The sequence below is a fragment of the Hyla sarda genome, chromosome 10 (assembly GCF_029499605.1).
Source record: "Hyla sarda isolate aHylSar1 chromosome 10, aHylSar1.hap1, whole genome shotgun sequence".
Classification (NCBI taxonomy): Eukaryota; Metazoa; Chordata; class Amphibia; order Anura; family Hylidae; genus Hyla; species Hyla sarda.
In genome coordinates, this window is record NC_079198.1 from 22,977,594 (window position 1) to 22,993,727 (window position 16,134).

The 16,134-nt window shown below is 42.6% G+C and overlaps 1 protein-coding gene across 3 annotated transcripts in view; it reads right to left on the reverse strand.

Moving 5' to 3' along the window:
* LOC130293643 (insulin-like growth factor III) overlaps positions 1 to 11,474 on the reverse strand; it is a 47,608-nt gene extending 36,134 nt beyond the window's left edge. Inside the window, exons 1-2 of one of the 3 annotated variants that reach the window (XM_056542563.1) lie at positions 10,955 to 11,474; positions 1,028 to 1,211 (exon numbers count right to left, since the gene is read on the reverse strand). In XM_056542563.1, the coding sequence (XP_056398538.1) occupies positions 1,028 to 1,072 (45 nt within the window). In that variant the 5' untranslated portion in view covers positions 1,073 to 1,211; positions 10,955 to 11,474. Of the gene's footprint in view, positions 1 to 1,027; positions 1,212 to 3,354; positions 3,401 to 4,477; positions 4,575 to 10,954 lie in introns of those variants that run through there. The other 2 variants (XM_056542561.1, XM_056542566.1) reach the window with 2 other exon arrangements.
* Between the last annotated feature and the right edge of the window lie 4,660 nt (positions 11,475 to 16,134).

Below are 16,134 nucleotides of genomic sequence, written 5' to 3' on the forward strand. Positions count from 1 at the left end.
ACGTCCGGCTATGCCGCAGCGTTTTTTTTCATCTTCATCTGCCAGGAACCCCCTCTGCATTTTAGATGGCTTAATAAAGATTAAAGTTTTTTAGTGGTGAGTGCTCGGTAGCTTATTTTTTCTCCCAATTTTGATCATTGTTTTCAGGCTATATTTTCTTGGCTCCTTGCACCCCTCGATTTGCTGTGGCTCCCCTTTGTCTACATATATATATATATATATATATATATATATTTTTTTTTTTTTTTTTTTTTTTTTTTTTTTCTTGCCTACTTTAGCGTCCAGTGGTGCCACCCGCATCTTTCCTCTATTGTTCCATACTTTAAAATAAAATGTCGCCCAAAGAACAAACTTTGCTGCTTTTGCTGCTGTTTTTTCTTTCATTCCGCAGCCTATTCTGCTGCATATTTGCTGCTGCGTATTTTCCTACCCAATGAAATCAATGGGTAGGAAAAAAAACGCGGCAGCAAATACGCAGCAAAATACGGCACATGTGACCCTACCCTAATAGGCTTAAAACACCTAGCATGCAAGCTAGAGCTGGAGCTATATTTACTTCAATATATATCCAAATTTTCTTATGTGTCAATATCAGTTCTACCACAGCATAAAAAAAAAAAAATAGTAATAATAAAAAGGTTACAAATTGCAGCTTAAAATTGTATTTTATGTGGCACTGGAACAAGCAAGGACTATGCATAAAAAATCAAGTCTTTTTATCAAGTCTTCTTCACGACGTAGAACTTCTTAAACATGCACCTCAATAATGCAGTGTAGGGTGTTGAGAAAATGGCCTTAACCCTTTAACCCTGCCAACGCCAACAGCGCCAAAGGTAAGGAAAGGCTTTGCAGGGGTTGAACATGTTCAGCATTCCAGCCCCCCCAAAAAATAGCAACCCTATATAAATATGTGACTGACCTGGGTTTTCTCTGCAACCACCAGAATCAGTGGAATGGCTTAGGAAGAAAACAGGGCTAAAGGTCAGCATAGAGGAGCACTAAGAATTGGGAAGTAAAATCAAGTTACCTTTCTTGAGAGCCTTTTTTGGTTTCTGCAGTCCTGGAGATACATGACTGTCAGGGGCCTGTATTATCGACTGTATGAAGGCATGCAAACGTTTTAACAGCTCACAGTGCTGCTGAAAGGACTTTGCACTGTGGGATCTCTCAGGCCATGGAACAGCCAGCTCTGATGTCCAGGAGATGTTTGTCTGGGAGAGAGAGAGCCGTCCATAAGAAGGAGAAGGTAACAGCAATATACCGATTGGAAAGGTGGAGGAGGTTCCTTAGTAGCTGTCCAGCCGAGAGACACAGAGGGGGGGAGGGTATTCCTTAACCTAAAGTTCAGCATATAACCCAAATATTGCCTTCGCCTCCCTCCTCTGGTGACTCTCTGGTAAGGCTAGGTTCACACTACACCATGTTTTTTACATTTCAATCCTTTCCGTTTCATTACCTCTGATTTTGGAGTATACAAAAGCGTAATTGACATCGCTAGTGTATAAAGCAAGGAAAAACGGATGCGTCACAATGCCTATCTGTGTTTTAAAATGTAAGTCAATTGTAAAATCATTTAGCAGTATGGCGTACAGCAGAATCTGTTTTTAGGGTCAAACAAAGTAATCTGATCGAGAAGCAAGAGAAGCATATACAACACGAAAGAGCATCTACCAGTGGTAGACACCGGTAAGAATAACAATCATCAACCAATAAGGGGAAGGAGCGGGAATGGGGGGGGGGGGTGAAATGGGGGGGTGAATAGAAATGGAAGGAGTCAGAGAGTATAAATTCCATCACCATGGAACATCAAAGGTTATGAGGTATACATTTACACTATGACATAGTAGGACATGTCAGGAGAATGAGACCAAGATGGCCAAGGTTGCCCGACTTTATAAAAGCGGTCCATAAAGTTTCCTTTAATAGATGACAGCTTTTCGAAAATCCTTACAGAGTTGACTCGGGTGATGACTACTGAGAAGGAGAGAGCCAGTGACCACCATCTGGAGGCGATGTGAACACAAGCAGCCAGTAAAATAAACTGGGCCAATTTAAATATAGCAAAGAAGCATATACTAGAGGGCTTGTCCCCTAGGGGGCATACCTCTGGGCGCAGCGGGCACCAATCACCTGTGAGATCTGAATTCAAAGCAACTATTTTGCTCCAAAAGAGGGCCCCAGTGGGCATGACCACCAAGTGTGCCCCAGCATACCGTTGACCAAACAGCCCCTTAAACACAATGGAGAGACTGTTGGGAAGCTAGATTGAAGACAGGTAGGTATATAGTATGTCCTATGCAAAATCTTAAGGGCACTCTTAAATGGGGCGTGGGATACGTCAGCAGCAGGTTTTTTAAATTTCCCCGCCAGATTCAGCAGCCGTATGGACAAAACGTGGTGTGGATGCACTCTAAGTCTAGAAAACCTTAAGATCATAAGGCTATGTTCACACGGCAGAATTTCCATGCAGAAGTCTATGTAAGAATTCGGCCATAAATTCTGCAGTAATTCACTGGCTATTGATTTTAATGGGATTCCACAGTCCCATTCAGACAGTGGAATTTCTGTGGCAGGAATTCCGCCATGGAAATTTCACTTTCCACAAAAATATAAGACCAGCCTTATATTTTGCGGAATTCTGCGGCGGAATCCCATTGAAGTCAATGGGGCTTGAATTTCGGCGGATTTCTGTGTTCTGCGAAATTCTGTTGCAGTTCCGTTCACCAAGCTTTGCTGAATGGAATTTCTGCGGAATTGTGGAAATTCTGCTGTGTGAACATACCCTATGGCTGCATTTTCACTGCAGAATTTTCAAGTAAAATATGGCAGATAAAACCCACTCGGATGCAAAATTCGAAAAAGTTTAAATTCGGTTGCAACAGGCTCCCAGTATTTTTTAACCGGATTCTGCCATGTCGTGCACGTGGCAGGATTTCCAACCAACATTTATAGGATCACTGTAATAGCTCTCTTTGATCTTATGGGTTCCATTCTTATGGGTTACTCCGAGAACTGGCATGTTAATTCTTTCCGTGGGATCTGCTCGGAAATGCATTGCTGTCTATGGAGGCGGTGCAGTTCCGAGTGGTCGTAGCTTGGCGGTCCAGGCCTGCAGCCTGTGGAATGGACATTCCAAAGGCTGCACGCCTGGACCGCCAAGCTACGACCACTCGGAACTGCACCGCCTCCATAGACAGCAATGCATTTCCGAGCAGATCCCACGGAAAGAATTGACATGCCAGTTCTTGGAGTAACCCATAAGAATGGAATAACCCATAAGATCAAAGAGAGCTATTACAGGGATCCTATAAATGTTGGTTTATATATTAAAAGGGGCAATAAATTGATTCGTACTAAAAGCAACAAAACTTCTATTGGGATTCTAGGAACAATGGGGGAGATTTATCAAAACCTGTGCAAAGGAAAAGTTGCCTAGTTGCCCATAGCAACCAATCAGATTGCTTCTTTCATTTTGCAGAGGCCTTGTTAAAAATGAAAGAAGCGATCTGATTGGTTGCTATGGGCAACTGGGCAACTTTTCCTTTGCACAGGTTTTGATAAATCTCCCGCTATATCACATCCTACTCCTGTGAAGGGTATGCTCACATGGTGGAATTTAGGCCTGGAAAATTGCCAGGCGGACGCACCATGTGAACATACCCTTCACAGGAGTAGGATGTGACACTGGGGGGTATTTATCAATTTTGTCTGTTGACAGTTTCTTTTTACCCTTCTTTTTTTCACTTTGGTTTTCGTGGACATGCGCCAAATTTATCATTTGGTGCAAGTTGTTAGTAATTTTGGTGCAAATGTTGAAATCAGCTGTTCACAGCGCCTTTTACACAGAACTTACCCCCACAGAGGACGCGTATTTTACCCTGTAGAGCAGCCATATTGGAGTCCCTCCTGCAGTATATCAGCAAGCGACGTGAGTTATTTTCTTTTGTGGGGTTTATATATATATGTATATATATATATATATATATATATATATATATGTATATACAGTGGTCCCTCAAGTTACAATATTAATTGGTTCCAGGACGACCATTGTATGTTGAAACCATTGTATGTTGAGACCAGAACTCTATGGAAACCTGGTAATTGGTTCTAAAGGCACCAAAATGTCATCCAAAAATAGGAAGACGTGAGGATTAAAGAAAAATAAGTAGATAAATAATATAGATAAAGCAAATCCTTCCATATAAAAGTAAGAAAGATCTGCTGGGAGCTGTAATCACTGTCTATGTCAGTGTTTCCCAAGCATGGAGCCTCCACCTGTTGCAAAACTACAACTCCCAGCATGCCCGGACAGCCAAAGGCTGTCCGGGCATGCTGGGAGTTGTAGTTTTGCAACAGCTGGGGGCACCCTGCTTGGGAAACACTGGTCTATGTAGAGGAAAGGAGCTTCTTCGGAGTCCTGTACAGTACACGCAGTACTGTAACATGGAGTAAAGTAACATGGAGTCGCCCTTACCTGGTGTCCAAAGGAGCAGATAACCCTGGTGCAGGTAAAGTGTACAGAACATGTAATACCTTCCTGTACTGTAGGGGGCGCTACCAGACATCAGTCAGTGCATACGCTTCAGTAATACAGGTTTTACCAGTGAATGCTCATTCTAATTGATCAGATCTTCCAGCCATTGACACGTTTCACAGATCTGGACTGTCCGTAGCATTGTATGTTGAGTCTGGTTTCAACTTACGATGGTCCAGAACAGACCATTGTATGTTAAAACTATTGTATGTTGAGGCCATTGTATATATATATATATATATATATATATATATATATCATGTGAAATGGATTTTATTTTTAACTTGAGTGTATTTTTTTGTCACTTTAGTGCAGTGGTCTTCAACCTGCGGACCTCCAGATGTTGCAAAACTACAATTCCCAGCATGCCTGGACAGCCAACGGCTGTTCGGGCATGCTGGGAGTTGTAGTTTTGCAACATCTGGAGGTCCGCAGGTTTGAGACCACTCCTTTAGTGCTTACCTTGCCTGAACCTGTGTGGCCATGTCCAATGCTGGCTCAACAGAGGGTGAAGGTTCCTCAGAGACAACAATGTCGCAGGACAGTATTGAGCAGCCCTGGAGGCGTCGCTGCTTTCACAAAAAAAAATGTTTTAATGTATTTTGACGCCTTTACATTTTTCTGACATTGCTAAGTGTGTTTTCCATGTGCAACATTTCTTGGCGGGGATTTGCGCCCAAAAAAAACGGGATTTGCGCCAAAATTGCGCCAAATGATGAATTACTGACTAAAGTTAAAATCACACACAGGACCGTATGATTTTGAGAAAGTTGTAAAAATGACAGTGGAGAAGATGCGCCAAACTTTGGCGCAAAAAGACACTGCGCCAAAGTATTGCGCCAAAGTTAGGTGAAAAAAAAAGGCATAAATCCTTTGATAAATACCCCCCATTGTTCCTAGAAAACTGCCAAACTAGATAAAGAACACATATAGGAGCCAGAGATTCTTATAACTTTTATATAAGTCTATATTCCGCACTGATTTTTTTTTCCAGGAATGTATCCTATCAGATGGAATTAGGAAGTAACATTCTTTGGTGAACGAGCCCTTAGGAGAGGTCACATAGCTTAAAATTCATTAAAGGGGTACTCCGGTGAAAACCTTTTTTCTTTTAAATCAAATGGTGGCAGAAAGTTAAACATATTTGTAAATTACTTCTAAAAAAAAATCTTAATCCTTCCAGTACTTATTAGCTGCTGAATGCTACAGAGGAAATTCCTTTCTTTTTGGAACACTGATGACATCACGAGCACAGTGCTCTCTGCTGACATCTCTGTCCATTTTAGCAACCGTGCATAGCAGTTGTGTGCTAAGGGCAGCATGGTGGCTCTGTAATTAGCACTCCTGCCTTGAAGTGCTGGGGACTTGGGTTCAAATCCCACTAAGGACAACAATAAATAAAGTGTTATTATTATTATAATAACGTCAGCAGAGAGAACTGTGCTCATGAGGTCATCAGAGAGCAATCCAAAAAGAAAATAATTTCCTCTGTAGTATTCAGCAGCTAATAAGTACAGGAAGGATTAAGATTTTTTTAATAGAAGTAATTTACAAATATATTTAACTTTCTGCCACCAGTTGATTTAAAAGAAAAGAGGTTTTCACCGGAGTACCCCTTTAAATCTGATGTTCATTGGTGTCATCCGATATTATGTATTACAAAACAAGAGACCAATGAGATCCAAAATGCACATATAACCGTGATTTAATGGATGTGTCAGCTCTTCTGTCTTAGTAAATGCTTGTATTCCCTTCATGAAATGATTCTGGAGCACCTTTTCTAAGAACTCTAAGGCTATGTTCACACAGCAATGTCAGCACGAAAAATCTCTGTGCGGACATTGCCCCTGAATGCGGAGCGCCGACATGACATGCCAGTGCTAGGACCGCTCCGGCGCGAAAATTCTGCTATGTGAACAGTGCAGCACAATCCAATTGAATTCAATGGCACTCTGCTGCTGTGGAATCTCCATGCGGAATCACAATGCAGAATTCCACACGGAAATTCTGCCGTGTGAACATAGCCTACGGCCGTGTACACACGTCAGAAATTCTTCTATTCCGCAGAAAGCTTGCTGCAGGATTTTGGCAGTTTTGCGGAAATTGAGTGGAATGTCAGCAGAATTTCTGTGTGCTCAAAACACACAATTCTGCCGAAATTTAAGGCCCCATTGACTTTATTAGGATTCCGGACAGAATTCCACAAAACTATTGACAGGTTCAGTGTTTTTTGCAGAATCCATAAAGCAGAATTTCCGCTGCTGAATTTTCACAGCGGAAATTCTACTGTGTGACTGTGACAGCCAATTCCTATTCAGTTCAATGTGCTGTAAATTTTGCAAAACTTCTGAATTTTCAGACGGATTCCACTCAGAAGTTCCGCCATGTGAATATGGCCTTAGTCAATGTTCAAAGAGCGGAATTTCTGAGTGGAATCCATCTGAAAAATTCCACTCAGAAATTCCATTGCAGCAGAGTCCTATTGTTTTCAGTGGCAGCAGAGTCCTATTGTTTTCAGATTCTGCTACCTAAAAGACTTGCACTACAGCAATTCCTGGTATGGGTTCAGTGCATGAAAATGGGATAAAGTGGCGCACAAAGGTATATGTGTATTCCACAGCAGTATAACTTGGCATAATGGGCTTAAAGGCTGAAGAAGAAAAAAACACAGAATTCTGCTAAACTTCAAAACCCCAATGACCTCAATAGGATGCTGCCATGAAATTACACAAAATTAAAGACTGTTTTTTTAATTTTGCGAAATTGGGGAATTTCCGTCCTGGAAATTCCACTGTGTCCATGGAACAAGAGAATCCCATTAAAGTCTATAGGCAGTCAATTTTGGCAGAATTTCAAACAGAATTCTAACACGAAATTCTACACGGAAATTCCACTGTCTGACCATGGCCTCATATGAACATTGGGGGGTATGTATGAAGGATTTGACACTGTTTTTTTTTTTTTTTACTGTGATTTGTCGCAATTTTCTTTATATGTTACTTTTTGCCACAATCAGTTGCACCAAATTGTTTAGAACATTATCACTGATTTGACAGTGTAAGTCGTGATATCAGTTGATATTATGCCTTGGTGTGAAATTGTGACTTTTTGTTTTTTGGTGCAATTTTGGGCGCAATCATGCTCGTTAAGTCGCAAATTTACACCAAGAAAAAAATGACAGAGAAAGTAGCTACAACAATAGAACGTGGTGTGAAAACCTTTGTTTGTATTGCTTGACCTCTGACGAGGTTTGTTTGTATTCATGTTTTAATCAATAAAAATATAATTGACAAAAAAACAATAGAAGGTTGAACATTCAAACACTGACCTATCATAGTGTGTTACAAATGTTTTGTTTACATTTGATAATTTTGACGCAACTATGCTCCATTTGACACAAAAAAACATACATAAAATCACACAACACCATCTGACCCATTGCAACACCATTATTGATACATACCCCCCATTGTGCTGGCATCATTGTATTGGATCGCTGTCAATTATTGAGCTCAGTATCTATTTCTTATAGGGGTACTAGGGCATGGTGTCTGCAATGGGTCAGATGTTTTTTTGCACCAGAATATTCCGCATGGACATTGATTTCTATGAAATGTTGCTGCACTGTGGACATTGTGGTGCGGTGGCCCAGTACGGGAGGTTTTACCCCATGCTCCTGCTGTCCTGTCAGGTAGCCTCCTTCAGTGTCCCTGAGGCCCCCTTGAACTTGTTTCCCCATTGTAAATATGTTTTACCATGTAAAGTGTTATAAAATGTAATGTTGCTTTAAAAGTTATACCATGTGATATGTCATGTGATTGTTACCCAGGAGGTACCAGTGACCAGCTGACCCCAAGAGTGATCTATGGGCTTCCTGCTAGTCTCCCCCATATAAGCCCTGGGTGGAGCTTCTTTCTCTTTGAGCTCTGCTCTTCTGCTAAACTGAGGTCCAGTGCAGTCGCCTAGTGTGTGTATCCAGTGTGTTGGAGACCTCAAAGTCCTGCAGCCACCATCAAGTCAAGTAAGCTAACGTCACAGCTTTATGAGTCAAGTCAAGTCAGTCCCTGTCATCTGTCATGCCAGCGCGGTCTGCATTCAATTGTCCAGTCCTATTTCAAGTCCCAGCAAGGTCTCTGCGTCACTGGTCACCTCCTTGGGCCCTGGCTGAACTGTATAGACTTTACCATCAGTCTACCCTCAGTAAAGCTACCGTTGTCCTTAACTTAGCTTCGGAGTCTTTATTGTCACCCCCGTGCCTAGCCCAGGATCTAGCGGTATATCTTCTGGTGGTTATAGACTAAACCACGTCCTGGCATCACAAATACAAGGGGTTAATGGCATCTGCCCCTAGGGTAACAACATCTGCCCTGCACCACACGCCCTGCCACTAGAGATGAGCGAATTTACAGTAAATTGGATTTGTCACAAACTTCTCGGCTCGGCAGTTGATGACTTTTCCTGCATAAATTAGTTCAGCTTTCCGGTGGGCTGGAAAAGGTGGATACAGTCCTAGGAGACTCTTTCCTAGGAATGTATCCACCTTTTCCAGCCCACCGGAGCACCTGAAGGCTGAATTAATTTACGCAGGATAAGTCATCAACTGCCGAGCCGAGAAGTTCGTGACGAATCGAATTTACTGTAAGTTCGCTCATCTCTACCTGCCACCACTGTGGAATTTCGACAGCAGATGTTTCCGATTCCGGTATCCACAAAAAGAAAAAAAATTGTCTATTCTTTTTGCGGATTTCACTTGGAAATGCATTGCCGTCTATGAGACCGCACATTTCCAAGCTGTCATAGCACCTGCCGGACTCTTCACATGTGCGAAATGTCCTCTAGTGTTTTTCGGGCAGATTTTCTGCACATTTTCCTATTGTGTGAGAATAACCGTAGTCTGATCAGATGGACTCTCTCGTATCGATGATGAATTAAATGTTACAAATTTAATTTTTGTTTTACACCGTGGCAAAGTTATACTTCTTAGGCCATGTTCACATGTCGGTATGTCCGTATGGAGATTTTCCAGAGACTGCGGGCGCCGACATAATATGCATATCATACATCTTTCATGAGATGTAGCAGAGCAGTGTTTCCCAACCAGTGTTCCTCCAGCTGTTGCAAAACAACAACACCCAGCATGCCCGGACAGCCAACGGCTGTCCGGGCATGCTGGGAGTTGTAGTTTTGCAATAGCTAGGGGAACCCTGTTTAGGAAACAAATGCATTAGAGATTTGGGGGGCGGGGGGAGATTTATCAAAATCTCTCCAGTGTGGTTGCTACCTAAAAAAAAAAAATGGGAAAAAAAAAAGAAAAAAATTTGAAAACCATACACACACTACATTTTTATTATTGGCGGCTATATTTTTAGGTCCCTGCCCGCCCACATAAATTGATCCCTATTTAAAAATGAAAAACAATGTTGTAATAAAAAAAGATAAATTTCGTTAGATACAATTTTTTCCTTCACTACTGTATCTTTTTATGAAGATTTATTTAAAAAAAAAAGGTATCTCCATCACTTTTTTGGATCGCTAAAGTCCAAAAAAGAATAAAAACCACCTGAAAAAAGCCAAAGTTAAAACCCACATATCGTTTCTCTTGGCGTTATTTCACTCCCATAGACTTCTATGGGAGAAAAACACCACGATTTTGACTCAAAAAACGCTAGTGGCTCAACATGCTGCGATTTTGGAAAACAGCCAAGGATCTGAAAAACGTGAAAAAAGAGTGAAAAAACGCCAAAAGGATTAAAATAAAATAAAGCGCCAAAGTGAAAAATGCCAAGTGGAATAAGAATTTAGCAATTTCTCATTGATTTCTCATTGATTTACATTGATTTGGCCCAAAAAACTCCATGCAGCAGAATTGGCGTTTTTCTTGGCGTTTCCCAAATGCCAAGTGGAATAAGAATTTTGCGATTTCTCATTGATTTCTCATTGATTTACATTGATCTGGCCCAAAAAACGCCATGCAGCAGAATTGGTGTTTTTCTTGGCGTTTCCCCCCCCCCCCCCCCCCCCCCCCCCAAAAAAAACCAAGTAGAAACTTAGCCTTATAGCATTGCTGTCCAAAATGACCTCCTTCACAGGCAAGGGGGGAGATTTATCAAAACTGCCCAGAAGAAAAGTTGTTGAGTTGCCCATAGCAACCAATCAGATCGCTGCTTTCATTTTTCAGAGGCCTTTCAAAAATGAAAGAAGCTATATGATTGGTTGCTATGGGCAACTGGGCTCAGGTTTTGATAAATCTCCCACATAATGTTTATTGCAGCGATTTTTCCAAAATGTGACGTGATTTTAGGAAAATTGGTGCATAAACAAATGCCAATATAAACCCCTGTGTGAAGAAGCTCAGGTTTTTGGGTTGTTTTTGCACTTCTTTGCTATAGAAGACCTGGGAGGATAAGTATACTGCACCTGTTTGTTTGAGTACAGGCCTGAGTAATGACATCGTATCAGCGCCGATGGAATGAGGCTGTATTTCCTTTCCCTTTCTATTGACTTTAAGGCTCAGGGCTAGCAGTTCACACAATAAATTGGCCAAACAAGTTCCATCTGGTTACACAGCACCCCCTAGGTAAACAAGCACTTGTTTTGGAAGCGGGTCCTCCAATGACAGCCACTTGACCACCGGAGAAGAGAGGGGGTTAGAGGGAAGATTACGTTTTGACATAGCAACAACCTAGACTGCACCAAACAGGGATTGTGTGGAACTAGACATGAAAACATTTGAAATATTCTGGATATTTTCTAATGGCTGGGTAATAGCAGGGGAGCCTAAGGCTAAGTTCACATGGCCATTATGAGACAGCTCAGCTTTTTTTATTTTGGCGCCAAACGGACCCAGAACAGGTTGGAGCACAAATGACACTATAGGGTCCCGAAAGATCCCATTTGGTCCCAAAGGATCCCATTGACTTGAATGGGGTCCATCGAGTGTCTGATATTTTACAGGTGTTGAGCAGAAATATGTGGAGTCCTAAAGTCCCCTCAGGTAGAGTCCCTCAAGTCCACAGGGCTCTCCTGCAGGGTCCCCCCTAAGTCATTATATAGTATTGTCTTGTATATTAAGTAGGTTCATCTATTGTATGTATTGCACAGTGAATGTAAGTAATATATTAAGGTTGTTAGGACGTTTACACTGTATAGGACCTTCCTAAGGTCATGTGATGTGTGATCACATGATAAACCCAGAGTTCCAGAGGCACAGGTAACCACAGGCAACCAGCTACCAATGGGCTTTAGTCCAGCTCCCTGATATATAAGAGGCTGCAGTCTCCACATTCGCGCTCTTGATTCCTGGACATTAAAGCAAGCACAAGTCCTGTACAAGTCAAGTCTGTACTGTCCCTACCAAGTCATAACAGTAGTACAGTGGCCTGCATCATTATTATTGCAACTACAAGTCCAAGCAAGCCTGAGAGTTTCCCTTTGTCCCGATCACCTATGTGGAAGTTGGCTCCAGTTGCATCAAAACCTGCTTTGGACTCTCATTTACTATATGCCGTTTTGAGTTGGTTGTCGGCGGTCCCCTACACCATACAACCACATTCTGGCGTCACGAAAACTAGGGGTTAACAATATCTTGCCCTATGGTTTAATACCATCTGGCCCCGCTACCTACACCGCGTGGTCCCGCCATACACCATGGGTCACCACAAATATTTCACAGGAGTTGAGCGTCCTCCCAACGAACTGACCAACGGAGCTTCCTTTGCTGGAGCATAACAGCCGTGTGAACAAGTCCTAAGGTGGTCTCCAAAATTAAGAGCTCCCAGAGGTTGTGTTTGAAATAGCCAATGAGCCAAAAAACATTTATACAAAGTGAGTATCTTCTGACAATGGCGACTGTCAAGAGGTGGGATATATATAAGGTTGCAAGTGACCAGTCAGTTCTGGAAGTTGAGATGGAATCAGGAACAATGGACGAGAGTAAGGATCTGAGAGGCCTTGATAAAGGGACGAACGGTGATGGCCAGAAGATTGGGTCAGAGCAAAACAGCAGGTCTTGAGCTTTATTCCATAGTGCCTACCAAAAGTGGCCTAAGTAAAGACAACTAGTGATCCAGTGGCAGGGCCATGAGTACCCAAGTGGGGACTGAAGGCTACTAAAGAAGAAATTGCTAAAAGAGCCCCTGCTGGCTAAGATAGAAAAGAGTCAGAACACACCGGGTATCACAACTTACTGTGTATGGTGCTGTGTAGCCGCAGACTGGTCAGGGAGCCCATACAGACCCATTTCCACAGTCGAATGTACCTACATAGGGCATAGGAGTATCAGAACTGGATTACGGAACAATGGAAGAAGGTGTCCTGGTCTAATAAATTATAAGGGGAATTTTTCATTTATTCTGTGTGCTGCTAAATTTTGTACACATTTCCTGAAAATTCACTTTTTCTCACACACCAAAAAGCTAAGCCATGTCTGGGCTGGTGTATTCTTCTGACTTTTTGGAAGTGTTTGCATTTTTGAAAAGTCACGGTTCATAACTTCAATACCACTGCAAAAGACTAGCCTTAACAGTGCAACCTTAACCTGGTCCGTACACACGTAAAAAATATGTAAACGAAAAAGAGCCCAAACACTGCACAGCGCCAACTGTGTGCTCTAAAGACAAGTATAAATTCCACCATATTTTTTCCCTTAAATGCAAAGAAAGCCTGAAGGAAGAAAAAACCTCTGTGTTTCCAGGACTGGAGATGTGACATCACGCCATGCCCCCTCGTGACATTACATCATGCCCCCTCCATTCATGTCTATGGGGGGGGCGTGGCGTGACTTCACATCTCCAGTCCTGGAAACAGAGAATGCGGATGCTGCACAGAGATCGCGGGGGGTCTCAGGGGCGGCCCCCCGCGATCAGACATCTTTTCCCCTATCCCCTATCCATAGGAGATAAGATGTCTTTGACCGGAATACCCCTTTAATGGAGTAGAAATGTTAAAAAAAAAGTCCAACTTTAAATCTTAAGAACGAAATTCCAAAAGAGCTCCCATACATACATACATACATACATAATACTGTTGCGTTTTGCTCACCTTTTTATTATGTGGACAACTGGGTACATATGCATCACATTCAGCAACAGGACACCTAGAGCCTCGAGGAACTATATATCAGGAAGCTAAAACAACCCCGAGAGGTGGGAGCCACCCCTAGAAAGGGGAAAAACTACAGTCGTCAAGTTTGACAGAGTGAGGGGGTATGGCACATTAATGGACTGCCACCACAGTGGTACTATTCTGGTCAACAGGAGAGCGGTGAAGAGAGACTACCTCCCTACACCTCTACACTCCCTAGAGAGCAGGGAGATTGTAGAATACATCCCTGGACAGAGCCTGTAGGGAATGGGCAGCAGCTGTCACCAGACCCAAGAATCCTACGCAAATCCCCTTCGCCTATTTCCCCTCTGAAGATTGGGATTAAGATCCATTTGGTATCCTACCACCAAGCCTCAAGGGGAAAGTCGTTCAAGAAGAATGGTATCCTGAGACACCTGCTATGGACCCCAAGTATCTGCGTCAAGGATCCTCTACAGATGTGCCCAGGCCTACTCCTATGGACGAGGAGGTTTGGCCTAACCAACAGGCACCAACTAAAGTGCCTGTTGGTGAGGAGGAGGTTTGGCCGGCCCAACAGACACCTACACGTGATCCCCCAGTGGCGCAAGCTGCTGCTGTTCAAGTGGTGGTCACCGTGAGCCCAACCATCACTGAATCCAGTTTGTCCCATGTGTCGTGGTATACGCATGTCAGCCTCATGGAGGGGGCACAGTCTTGTGGGCCTAGGTACATGTCCCAGCCTAGAAAGCAAGGTGACCATCAAGGTTGGAATGGAAAGTTGCCAGGCCACAGTATTTGAAGAATTATTACTATTAAGTCCTGAGACTGTGTACAGAAATCTTTGTTGTTTTAGGTTTTGCAACGTTTAAGAAAAGTGCCTGACGAATTTGTCAAGAAGTCTACCTGTAACCACATGCGTAAGTGTTCCTGTCCGGTTTTTCAGCCATGAACCTTTACTGAGAACTCCAAAATGTACCTGGACTGTAGAGCGGTACAGTGAAAATTTGTATATATCACCAAAGTAATATATTTTGTCTATAATTTTTGCACCAGTAACAATTTGTGATAGTATACTGTAATAAAATGTGTATAATATGTTTGCACAGAAATGGTTAAAGTGTACAGTGTCCTTACCCCCAGCAAGGTACAGGGATTAACTCTCATTCAAATAAAAGTTAAGTGTCACACATAGTCCAATATAGTAGGTACACTGTCATTAATTTAGTCAGTAATGTGTATATGAGTCAGTCAACATGTCCAGATAGGGCTGTTCAGTACAAAAACATACTCCAATTGCGCAAAAAATCCCTTAAGTACTAAAGATGCACCAGTCAGCCAAATGTACTAAAGAGTTGAATTTATTCGTCCATAACAAGTGCTTTCGGAATCCAAATGACTCCTTCATCAGGTTCAAGGACTATGACAAACAGTATGGGTGGTCACAATACTGTTTGTCATAGTCCTTGAACCTGATGAAGGAGTCATTTGAATTCCGAAAGCACTTGTTATGGACGAATAAATTCAACTCTTTAGTACATTTGGCTGACTGGTGCATCTTTAGCACTTAAGGGATTTTTTGCGCAATTGGAGTATGTTTTTGTACTGAACTCTTGCCTATATACGACGCGTGGTTACATGTGGCACCTTACTCGATCATCTTCTCGTTGCTGCATATCCCTGGCATTCTCCCCGGAGAGGGATTGATTGGCATATACTAGTGTTGTGGCTAATCCACAACCTATGCAGGTGAGCACCCTGTGAATATATACGTTTTTATCTCTAATGTAATAAAGGTTAATACCCTATGAGGCGCTCCGTGTTTTCTTTTCTTTTCTTACTGTAGCTTTGCACATTTTCCAGTCCGCCCATGTCTATAGTGTGAATGTTTTTCCAGTCCCAGTGTACAGGATACTTTACTGGCCAGAAGGTATTCTTGATCGCCTCACAACACACATGTAGTGACAGAGGTACTCAAACGTGAATGTGACCTTTAATCTAGAATCTATGTATAGTGTTCTGGGGGGAAGTGTATCAAACTAAGGGACCCCAGTAGCCAAGGCATTGGGAAGATAACCTCAGGCAGCCCAATCTGAAATGTTTGGTCCAATTGTTAGGAAAATGTCATGAAGGAGATTACAAGGTCAAAGATCTCCACACCTGTTTAGAGCGCATATGGACTCATTGCTGTGTTTCCCAGACCTGGAAAGGACATTGCACAAAAATGCTCCAGGAACTGTCATTGGCCCCCATAGGCACTTCTGTCCTCTACCCTCCAGGACTGGGCGCCGAGGGCGACTTTAATTGAGAGTGGGAGTTTGTGGTGGCCCAGTACTGGATGGTGTTTCCACGTACTCTCCTGCCCTTTCAGGCAGTGTCCCTTAGTGTCCCCAGGGCCCCCTGCAGTTGTTTTCCTCCTTGTAAATATATGTTATGCATTTATTTTGTTTTATGACTTTAATAAATGTACCAATGTGATTGTTACCCAGGAGGTACCAGTGACCAAAGGTGACCTATGGGCTCCCTGCTAGTCTCCC